Here is a 12,174-nt window from a genome sequence, read left to right on the forward strand (position 1 = left end):
AGCTAGCATACAGCTGAACTAATGTATTGCTCACACTAACGTATAGCTCAAGCTAACGTTAAACACGTTGCTAAGCTTAAAATGAACTCCCTCATGTCAAAAGGTGAATTTCCATTCACTGTTGTAGGTCGTGGTCTCAGGTGCTTGATAAACTTTAATCTACCCCATAAAGGATTCCATTTTTTTTTTGTCTTAACAAATGTTGCAGACAGCAGTTGGTTTGTTTGCGCTTTACTTGTAGTTTTTAGGCATCTGGACACTCTTGCCTGCTTGTCTGATAGTTCCTTAGTGTGAAATGCACCACATAAAGGTCAGAAGATTCCAAGTGACATCTCAAGTCACGCGTTGCTCAAGTCTTCATCTCTGTGAAAATGGTAAAATCTAAATGCCAAATCTGTACACTTAGGCTGCTAACGTGCTAACATGAGAGGGATGTGATGTAACGTGTAGGCTACCTTCACATACACCCATACATTAGCATGTAGCATGCTAGCCTTTGCTTGTTTTCACTTTGTACAACTACATTTTAGGCTGATGAGATGCGTTGGTTTACTCATATTTCGTTATAAACCCTAATGTCTTGATAATAAGCTCAGTTTTGACCAGATTTTTGCACTGAAAATTCTGTTTTGTGGGATTCTCAACACAATCCAACCACTATTTTACTGCCAAAATAGTGACAATGAAGTTGCCTACTTTTAAACTTATGACTTGTTTTGGTAATATTATTGTTGATTATAATAATAATAAAAATAAAGATTTCCTCTTGAAAAAAGACAAGATGAAACGCTAATTCATTAGGTTTTCTCTTCTCTCTGTTTTTTTCTTGGCTAAGGTTGGCAACGCCTATTCGCTAATTTGACTCGCTGGTAACGCCATGTGGAAAGTTGACCAAACTCTGTGGAATGTATGAGCAGTAGACAAAAAAAAAAATACAAAATGTGATTCAATATATTGCATTAAATTACACGCCGGATTCCCTGAGACCCAGAACCAGCATGGCCAGCAAAAGTAGAGGACAGAAAATCAACTTTTCTACTTTTCCTTTGAACTAAAATGCATGTGACATTTCTGGGGGGGGGGGGGGGGGGGGGGGAATAGAAAACTCTTTATGTGTGACAGAAAATTAAAAGATGGTGAGAAGGAAAACAAAACAGAAAGTAACACAAAAATGCAACACTGTAAGAGTACAAGTGTAAGAGAGAGAGAGAGAGAGAGAGATGGAGAAAGGAGGCAGCTTAATTTCACAGTACTTCCCACACAGAAAGAGAGAGTAAACAAGGAGAGAGAGGGAGAGGAAAGACAGAGAGAAACTGTGGACTCACTTGCTTATTATTGCTTTCCTCTTTTCACCATGTGACTGTCCAACACTCCACCACTGCTCCATCTCTTTTGCTCTCTCTCTCTCTCTCTCTCTCTCTGTCTCTCTCTCTCTCTCTCTATCCTCCGTTTGGCTCACACTATGTCTGACTGAGGAGGAAGAGGAGGAAGAGAAAAAGAGAAGAGAGAAAAAGAGAGAGGATGTTCTCCGTTTCGCTCAAGTGCCGCTTAGGGGTCATCAGACGCCGAATCAAGGGTACAGAGTGTGTTTTTGTGTGTGTGTGTGTGTGTGTGTGTGTGTGTGTGTGTGTGTGTGTGTGTGTGTGTGTGTGTGTGTGACAGGAGGACCATGTCTAGCTATGTGTGTTAACTGTACACTGCTGTGAGTGTGTGGCTCTGATGTTTGTCTGATCGTTGAGGTGCATTATCTTAGATATATTTATGAGGGCGTGTGTGTGTGTGTGTGTGTGTGTGTGTGTGTGTGTGTGTGTGTGTGTGTGTGTTAGTACAGTTTCACTCCTATCATACAGTGTAGGCTGACACTTTTTTTATTTTCTGTGTATAATGTGTGTTTTCTGTGTGGGTGTATGTCTTGAGGCTTTTTGCTGCTGAGTGAATGTCTGAAGTGTGTATTTTTATGTAAGTACTGTACACGTTTTAGGACTGTACTTGTATCATTTCTCTGTGTGATTCGTGCGTGCGTGTGTGTGTGTGTGTGTGTGTGTGTGTGTGTGTGTGTGCACGTCATGAGGAACGCGTGCTTCCTGCCCCCGGCTGATGTTGTTGTCATGTTAATTTCTCATTTGTCCTCCTTTCTTTCTTCGTCTTCAGTCTTTCTGCCTGCAGTTTGCAGGCGTCAGTCTCTGTTATAAAAGCTGACTGTCCTCAGGAAGCAGCACAAAACTTTCTGAGTGGAGAAATCTTCCACTCGCGGCTCAGTTGCTTTCCCTGATTGGAGTAAACAAAGCATCTCAGCTCCTGTTAACAGGAGAAAAACAGTTGTGTCTCCGGGCAGCAATGACCACTAATCTTTGTCCTGGGTTCCTCGTGGAAACGTCAAATATTCAGCATGTATTTATCACTGAGACGGTCCTTCAGCTCCCCTCTAAAGCAATAATTCCTTCGAAAAGTGTATTTGGCTTTTCAAGTTCTCACAAGTAGGCATTTTAAGGTGTGTTTGTTCCTCCTTCGTGTCTCCGGACTGCTGAAGGAGCCAGCCACGTACGTGTAGCTTGAAGCTAATGGAGGCTGACAGCTAACAACAGCAAAGAAAAGCAGATCAGTATATGCTTGGGAATCTACCAGCACTTTGAGTTGAGCTAAAAACAAACCACTTCTGGTGCTAGCATGAACAAATAGTGCTAGCAGGATGGTTCAGCGGAATGGGCCAGCTGGTCATGTGACATACTTCCTCATGGAAGCGCCAAACCAGTTATAATTCTAGTTCTAACCCTCATACTGGACAAAGGCTTTAATAAATGGTACTTTGTCAGTTTAGCTGTTGTTAGCCATCAGCCTCCATGAGCGTCCGCTTTCTGGAGTGGCAAAGAAGTGATGCAGGAGGGGAAACACGTCTTGGCGAGATCCAGGCTCCTGTTAGTGAGTCCCGGAAGGGGAAAATGCTGTTTTTGAGTAAAGTAGCGTTTTAATAGTTTATAGTCGCTTGGAGGGAATTCACTCGGTCCTGAGATGTTCAGTAAGGCAGATATTGTCCTCCATCGTGGTGTGTGTGTGCGCGTGTGTGCGTGCGTGCGTGTGTGTGTGTGATAATGTAGCCCTGCTGTAGTGAGTGTTTAGTGATCTCATGACTGTTGTTTTATTTATTAAATTTGTCCATTTAGGGGTTGAAGATGTTGAATATTTCACACCAGGAAACTCTGATGTTTCACGGTGAGGGGGCAGAATTAAATGATTCAACTTGGAGGAAACGCCATCCTTGGATTTGCAGCCATATTTTTCTTGTCAACTCCATGAAGCGATGTTTTCTCTGTCGTTCGTTTGTTAGCCAGACGACACGAGCACTGCAGGGTGTGGCAGGGAGAGACGGGTGACTCCATTTTCTCTCTGCTGAGGAGCTTACGTGGCCGCTGGCGTTTGCCTGTAAGGAGAATAGCTCGAAATGTTGTGGATGGATTTTGATGAAATTTGCCAGGAACAATGAGTTAGACTTTGGCGTTGTTCTGGAACCTAATCTGATGACATGACATCACCTCGATTGCCGTATGTGCATATTTTTCCTTCAGTGAAACTCCAAAGTGAAGTACAGTTTGTGCAGCATTTGAGTTGTCAACACTTAGAAGTACTGCAACAATTATGCAGTAAACCCATTGCCACCTCATGAAGGAAAGCCTTGAAAAACCACCGTCCTGTCCAAGAAACGAGACAAACGCTCAACAAACAATCAAAAGCACTCTAATAACATCTTCTCTGTAGAGGCCATCCCGCGCAGCGCTTGTGCTCATTCAGGACTTGAACCAACAGCCCTCTGATCGCCACCGACGCCAGTAAAGACGTGGCACTGACGGCACACGTGGGTCTGCTTCACGCCAGCCTGAGTTTGCCAGAGAGGCTCGTTTTCATCTGTTGTTGTTGTTGTTGTTGTTGTTGTTGGCAGGAATATAAAAGCTCTGGAAACAAAGACCGCAGCGGAAAATAAACAGATCCAAAGAGAGTCTGAAGCACGTAGACGAGAAGGGACGGCTCATGAGACACCGAGTCTGTCTTTGTGTCTTTTCCCTATATGCATTTATTTTGCTTTGTTTTTTGATTCCAAAAAAACAAAACAACTTTATAATGACCATTTTTATTATTCTCTTAATTCTAGTGCTTTTCATATTTGTTTCATGATTATCTCTCTCTTAATTCTCGGGTTAATTTAACAAAGGGATCGTTTAAATTTTAAGTTGCGTGCTGCAGATTGTGTGTGTGCGTGTGTGTGTGTGTGTATAGATGGATGATGCTGTCTCCAGGGGGACATGAGTGTGTAACAGTGGATGTGGCTGGAAGCTGGAAGCTGGAAGCTGCACTCGAATACAAATCACCCCTTGTCTCACTTTTCCCCCTGAATTTTCCCCGGCTCTCCTCCCGGTCCGAGCACTGTCTGCTCTGCTTTTCCAGCAAATCCAAACAAGTAGTGATGGGACTTGGAGTTTTTTGAAGAGACAGATCTTATGGCTCTGTTCCTCTCCGAGAGCCCAGCAGCTCATCCTTCATATTTCATTTGAATTCTCTGGAGGGGGGCTGGGCCGTAACAGCGGGACCACTGGCGCTCTCATTAGCGTGGTCATCATTCCACTTGTCATCTCTGGCACTTGCGCTGTTGGATGTTGTGACATTTGCTTGTTGACCCTTCTAAAAACCCTATTTCAGATTAGCAACGATTGCACTCCCCTCTTCTGTTGCTCCGTGGATGTTTGAGTTTGACTCTGAGCTTTTTTTCCACTCTCCCTGCTCATGGAAGTGGATTTAGGACACGCAGTGAAATTTGGGCACGACACAAAGAGCAGAAGTCTGCGTAGCTGCCCTCGGCTTCAGCAATTAAAATGCAGAGAGTTTCAAATGTGTGTCTCCAGTTTCATTCATCTCTTCAAGCACAGTAAAAACTGCAGGAAAAAAACAACAACCTGTCTCTGGTTTTACAACCTAAAATAAATCATTCAGAACCAAACTTCAGTGCATCGCAGCACGTTCCCTCGCTGTTCCCCGACACAGCTGCCTCAAGAGAAATGACGTGTTTGTTTTCATTTACAGTTGAAGGAAACAGGAAGGTCTTAACACAAGTCAGTCCTCACCGTCCAGACGAAATCATTATGCAACAAAAACAACCACAACAATCTTTACAATCCTCACCGCGAGGCTTCCAGAGGAGAGCGTAAGCAGCCGCCATCGCTTCACACTCAGGTGCAGAGCTTTGAAAACACTAGCAAACGCAACAATGTGGCGCTGCTGTGTGAGTTAGGAGGTTCATATGTTGAAGTTCCTACGATGCATAGTTGAGACCTGGTGGTTGTTCTCAGTCCAGGTCTGCCACCGGTGCAGAGGTGTAAAAACTGAATGAGCAAGGTTCTGGCAGCTAATGGTTCCTGATTGGGGGTGGTCGCTATTCAAAAGAGCAACTGCAGAGCTGGTGCAGTCGGACCTGTGAGTCTGGCGGATCAGACGATGCGAGGCACCTGTTGGTGGTTCACAAGCTCTATAATCAGACTCAGATCAGAATTAAATGATTTGCCGTTGGAATACTTTAATCATCCACTCAGGAAGGAGATCCTTGGGGCCGCCGCAGGCCGCCGCAGGCCGCCTTGACTGGCGTCACAGCCCCTTGATCTAAAGTCCAGTGTCCGAGAGGCGCGTTCATGTATCAGTGAGATGGGACGGTCTGGCTGTGTTTTTATTATCAACATTCATTAAAAAAAACTTTCAAAGAAAGTGAATCTGATCCAAAAATACTCTGATACTTCGTGTAGTTTACATGTTTTTAGCGTGTAAAGAGACCCATTACCACAGGGAGACTGGGTTCATACTGGGAAATGTATTTTCCCAGAACACAATACCCTGTTACATTCAGGGCTCCATGAATATGTAGGAGAACACTGTACTACTCGTGTATTGTTGCAAGTTGTTATTCCAAAACTCCAGAGTGGTTTAGATCAGACTGGATTTCATGAGCACAGCGAGGAATCGTGTCTCTTTCCTCAGGTGTGTTTGTGAGTCTGATTGAGGCTCGTCTTATTTATTGACCCTGAGCGTCGGGCTTGACTTGCAGCCGTTCAGCTGACAGCATATCAAGATTCCATGATTCTGCTCTGCTGCAGCATGTCGGTGCACTGGACTGATGGTCGTCTCCGTCAGCGTGCACAGTCCTAGTTACCATGCAGGTGGGAGGCGTGCGGCGCAGAGAGTCTGAAACAATCATGCGTCTATCAGGGAGGCTAATGTGCAACATTAAAGCTCCGTCTTCTCGTCGCTCTTCGTTCCCGCGGCGCTCGGAGGGAAGATGCCCCTGATCTTTGAGAGGAGCGATGATGGCCGTGAGGGGTGAAGACACGGACTGACGGGATCTCATACCAGAATACCTCCTCTGATCAGGCGACGTCACCTATCTCGTCCCGCCACGCAGCGACGACTTCCACGTCTGTGTCGTTGTCTAACACCGTTCATAACATGTATAAGGAAAGTTCTTGTCGCCCTGGAATGATCATAGGTGTCAGACAAGGGTGACGAATGGAAAGAATCTGATCAAGACACTCAGTTACATTGCAGAGATTTAAATGCTGCACGCTTCAGTCGTTCAGCTCCCTGAACTGTGGAGAGCTCTTATTCAGTGCATCCTGCAACACCCCAGCACCCTCAGCTTTATTCAAGGCAGACGAGTTTCTTTATCAAACCTTTAGCTTTTGCTGCAGAAATCTGTCTCTCCTGTGAATACCGCAGTCATACTGCAATACTGTGTACATACGGGAAGCTCACTACACCAAGTATGTTGCTCGTATGGGTTCTTGATCCCTTGATTTAAATCAAAATGTGTTGCAGCACGCATCAATGTTACTTCCTGCATCCAAGCAGAGAAACACAGAGAGTCCAGCAGATATGGTTCCCCGCTCAATATCATGTAAAAACCACACAAACATTGTGTGCTGTAAAAAAGGGCCATAAAACAACTGTTTGAGTATTTGCTTCATTTGGTATGAAGACATTTGAACAGTCCAGGTGATGAATTATTCATCAGCTTTGTTAGCAGAGAGCTAATCAGGTGTTTAACCCATCCCGCGTTACGCACGAACGCCAGTCAATACAACACAAGTCCTCCCCACCGTCATCATCTCACTGCAAACGGAGCACTCAGGAAAATAAAAGGAAAAGGTTGAATACAAAATCCACTGAACTGAACAACTTTTTTTGTTAAATTTAGACACGTGGAGCAACATTGAATTAGCTAGAAACACCGTGGAGCCATAATTAACTTGGACCTTCAGACCGTCTTTTCACTTCACCTTCGTGTCCCAGCAGACGTTTTAGGTCAATTTTGAAAGGAAGACGTTCCAGAGATAACAAGGTCACGGTGCGTTAACGAGAGTAGGACAGACGCGGCACGCGCCAGGTTCCCCAGCAGGGGAAGAGTTGATCGCCACATAAATCTCTGTAGTTCCTCAACACATCCTGACAGAGAAGAACCCTTGAAGTCACAAACGTCCGACTGCACTGCTTGAGGCTTTTTTAACTCTCAGTGGGCTGGGGTACAGTAGCAACTTTAAGAACTTACCTCAACTTCCTGGATTCATTGGGAAGTTTGTCCTCAGTGTGACTTGGCGGTGAATCCAGAGGACACCAGCCTCGTTCTTGTTGCTGGGAGCTGCTGTAGATCAACCCCTGCAAAAGCATGAGGTTTCTCTCACAACACCTTGACAACACTGGCGGCGCACGTCGTCACCGTCCCGTGGACCGTTCCACATAATGTGACCCACCGAGCAGGTGTCGCTACCTCAGTCGGCCTGACAAAAGCGCTTTGATCACTCTGCTGATGTCATGTGATGGACCTCAATAGGAACCGGCTGGATTGTTTTCACAAAGTCCACGACATCTAGATTTCAGCGGTTAGATTTCTTGGAGGGATGGGAGTATTTTTCTGTGAGCAGCTGAATTCTGAGGACCAGAAAAGGCCGGTTCCACTTCTTTAGCTCCCCTGTGGAGAGTATCTGAAGCTGGGCTGGATTTCTTCCTGTGTAAGTGTGACCTGATCAAAAGGCTCTGCTGCTGATTCCCGACTGGTCACCGACGTCTCCAGGTTCATAATCCAATCGGCCGGAGGACCTGGACTGGAAAATAGATTCTCTGCCACACTTGACTTGGTTTGGTCTCTGCGGCGCCGTCCTTGCTGCTGACCTCTGACCTTCAGAAGCTTTCTGTAGCGCTGAAATGGTTATACACTTGCTTAACTCCCTCTATGGGATAATGGACAGCTGAGATCACCATTCCAGCTCATTTATGGGACAGCGTTGCAGTCCTCACTGTTTTTTTTCTCTCCAGTATTTTCTGTGCAGGTATTTTTTGTCCCTGAGTTAAGAGGTTTACATATTTTTGTTTAAAATATCCCGTGACTCCCCACAGTTCTCCTGCTCTGTGGCTTTGGCAACAGATAAATGGCACATTTAAATCCTCATAAAATGAAATGGTCAGACATTCCCCACAAGTGTCTTTTGTCTGCGCGCAGTAAACTGGCATCTGGCAGACCAAAGCCTCCGCTGCTCCACAGGCCTGCGCGTGGCAGGAGCTGCGCGTTGCTGGAACCGTAACTTGACGTTTTGTAGCCGTACTGAGCTTGTTAATGGGGATTCAACTATCAGGCTGTACCAGGAAGAGTGACAGGGACACCAGCCAATCAAGTCACTTCATCCGCACATTCAAGACATTCCACATGATAACCAATTTTATCAAGAACACCATGTTGCCCCGTCATGGCGGAGTGACGCCCGAGATGATTCTGGTCCACTTGTAGCAGGCTAGCAGTGCTCGAGCAACGTCAGACGCAAGAACGCGAATGATCCAGCAGCAGCAGACGGTGTTGACTTTAATCATCCAAGTAAACTAATGTTCAAAGTTACTTTGCAGATGTTAGCATGAACAGGCAGCGTGGCTCAGAAGTAGCGTGGTCGTCTAGCAACCGAAGGGTCGCTGGTTCAATCCTCACTTCCCCAGGTGACCATGTCCAAGTGCCCTTGAGCAAGATACTGAACCACTAATTGCTCCTAATGGCCCTGCGATGGACTGGCGACCCATCCAGGGTGGGTGTCAGCTGGGATAGGCTCCACCCACTCCCACTCCCACTCTCGCAACCCTTAACGGAATAGAAAATGGATGGATGGATGGATGTTAGCATGGAGAGACCAAATTACACCTTTACACCAAGTTAATGAAGTGCTCTGCTTCTGGTGCTTCTAAAGTGATGTGTCAGGTGGGAGGGACCTGACTGAACCGTCTGAAGACATAAGAACACGTAAACACGTTTAAACATTTAATAGCCAGAAGCGTTCCTCTGTCCTGAGCACGAAGTCGAAGCTACGCATGGAAACCGCATTACTTACGATAATAATTTGCTAAATAGGGTTAGGAAGACACTTTCTGTGCTTCCTCCTCGCTCATGCCACTCGTGCCACTCTGGTAGCCTGCAAAGCACCTTTGTGGTGCCCCCCAACACTCAGGGCCCCGGGTCTGCAAAAACTGTAACAGCTGCCGGCGTGGTGCTTGTTACACCTGCGTTGTTTCCTCTCAAATCACACCTGCAGCCAAAATGAGTCACAACAGGAGAAATGTTTGTTCTAAGTAGGGATGAGTACTAGAGCTTTTCAAAAGGTTCCAAACTTTGTGATTGGAGGCCTTTCAGGATGCAGGGCTTCATTATGCGAACTCACAAATGCCTCAAACTCGACTATTTCCCAACAATCTGGCCGCCATATTTGGAGCCAGTCTGTGGAGAGCAACTGCTGCAGTTGGATGGAAATATGGCGTCCTCCTGGGTGCTACCACAGCTCATCACATGCTGTTATGCAGCACACTTTGTTTGAGTGGACAGTGTTGGGAGAAGCAGAAGTGGCACCAGATTGGCCTCGGTGCTAAACTGATCCAAACAACAGCTGACGAAGTGTCCTCAGGCAAGACAGTGAAGCTGCTGCCAGCGCGCTCATCCCGCTGTCCCCCTGCACGGGAGCGCGGGAGCATGCAAGAGGCTGCGTCAAAGCCTTCCAGTGGATTTCTTTGAAGATTCAGTCACAATCGCTATACATGGAATCTGCCAGTGTGGCTCCGGAGAGAAATCAAAGGCTTTAGCCAGAGATATAAGAGGAGGCAGCAGGAGCAGCATCAAAGCCAGAAACCTGATAAAGAAGCAAAGGGGGCGACTCATTCCCGCTGGGGGATGTCCCCAGATTCCTCCTCCTACCTGTTCCACTCTGTCTCTGTCAGAAAGGAAATGGCGCACACACACACACACATTCAGAATATATTGAAGACACACAGTCTAAATAATAGAGGATGACAAAATCGTTCATCGGTGGCCAGCAGCAGCCTGGTGTCACTGACTGGCGTATGAATAAAACGTCCACGTTCCACGATGCTCTTTGTCATCTCCACTGAATGCGGTCACACCAGCGGAGGTCGGTGGTGAGACATTTGCTGACAAAGGTCATTTATTTCTATTTGAACCCAAACCATGTTAGTTTTTCCACACCAAGTGGTTTTTGCTCCTGAAGCTAACAGGATCTTAAAACCAGCGCCATCAAACCAAATGAAGGATATTTCATTTCTCACTGGAAAGGCACTGACCTGCCATCTTGATCGCGGTTCTACTTGCTGTGATTTGAATCGTCTTAAAGTTTTCTGATCCGTTTCGTCAGTAAGGTCTGTCGTTTTGTTCTGTGGCGAAATTTATCATCCATGTTTACTACACGATTGAGTTTGTTGCGGTTGCTGGCTGGTTGATAGATGAGACGGATTAAGAATCAGAAGTTATCACGCCAAAAATAGAAGAAGTGTGAAACTAGCAGGAGGCGTTGAAGTCGTTGTAGTTCATTTATCTAAAAACTGCATTTACACCTCAAAAATGATAACATGGTATGAAGATGATCTTGCTGAGCAAAAGCTGCAACTCTCATAAACCTAAGTTCACCACGGTGATGCTAACTTCCTGGTCGGCCTACAAAAATGCGGTGCTTCAACGTGTTGGGGTTCAGCCGCGCTCCTCACTCACAAAGCAACTAAAAACAGCTCAAGCTGTCACCTTTTATTCCTCTTCATTGTTCCTGGAGCTCAAAATGAATTCTAATCCAAGGTGCACTTTCAAATTCAGCTGTTCATTAGCTAAACCCTCCCGTCTCCCAGCGAGCCCCCGAGGCGCCGAGCGAGGGACTTCAATGAGGGAAGGCAGTCGACTCTGACAAACCCCCGTCTCTGACTGGAACAGACAGTGCAAGAGACTTCCTCGTGCTCCGCCGCCGTTTGCTCCCTCTGGGACACGTTCACAGGGAGGTTAAATGAGGGAAAGGATGAACAAGACAGCAGGTGTGATACATTGGAAATGAACAATGTGCTGGTAATTTGCCTTTGGCCCCGCCTACTCACTGGCTGTCTCCAACCTCTAATCTAGCAATCTAAATAAACGCAAGTCTGCCGAGACCTGCGTGCAGAAACTATATCTGTATATCTATATCTATATATATCTATATATATATATATATATATCTATATAGATATAGATATATATAGATATATATAGATATATATAGATATATATAGATATAGATATAGATATATATAGATAGATATATTTCTATTGGATCAAATATACAAAGTTCCTGTGTCTCACCTGCAAAAATATGACTTTGATGATGTTTTAATGACTTCATGGTTGTTTAATCCACCTCCAGGGTGCGAGCGCTTCCTTCCCCCTCAGTTGTCTCAACTGTTGTCACTCATTTTAATGAAGTGTCGTGGAACCGGAGGCTGTGGTGATCAGCAGCTGCTGAGAAAGCAGAAACGGGATGTATAATTTGATGAAGGAGCTCATTTTCAAAGCATTTGGCTCGTCTGTTTCCATCACGGCTGCACCGACTTCCCTCCAGTGTCATCCTGGTGGTTCAAATCTGGCCACGCCCTCACGCATCATTAATAATCCAGGACTATTGACTGAAGCAATGCTGCCGTTTGCAGGCTTGCACTGCTTTGATGGCTAGTCAATGAACATGTGGTATCCTTGTCCTAAACCTCCTTTGGATCAATACAGCTGTCAGTGGTTGGTTTGATGGGAGATGTCCATTAATTAGGAGAGAAGGAGGAAGAGGATTGTGTCAATCACAGCGGTGCCTC

The 12,174-nt window shown here is 45.7% G+C and overlaps 1 protein-coding gene across 9 annotated transcripts in view; it reads left to right on the forward strand.

Annotated features, from left to right (window-relative positions):
* The window catches only part of grip2b (glutamate receptor interacting protein 2b), a 203,955-nt gene that overhangs the window by 92,961 nt on the left and 98,820 nt on the right, over positions 1-12,174 (forward strand). For 2 of the 9 annotated variants that reach the window (XM_086200305.1, XM_086200307.1), the window contains exon 1: positions 1,386-1,576. The exons of 6 other annotated variants lie outside the window; for them this stretch is intronic. In XM_086200305.1, the coding sequence (XP_086056431.1) occupies positions 1,522-1,576 (55 nt within the window). In that variant the 5' untranslated portion in view covers positions 1,386-1,521. Of the gene's footprint in view, positions 1-1,384; positions 1,577-12,174 lie in introns of those variants that run through there. One more of the 9 variants, XM_086200302.1, reaches the window with a different exon arrangement.

This window comes from Aulostomus chinensis, chromosome 3 (genome assembly GCF_037954235.1).
Source record: "Aulostomus chinensis isolate RoL2024-O1b breed Wild chromosome 3, RoL_Achi_v1.0, whole genome shotgun sequence".
In the NCBI taxonomy this organism is placed as follows: Eukaryota; Metazoa; Chordata; class Actinopteri; order Syngnathiformes; family Aulostomidae; genus Aulostomus; species Aulostomus chinensis.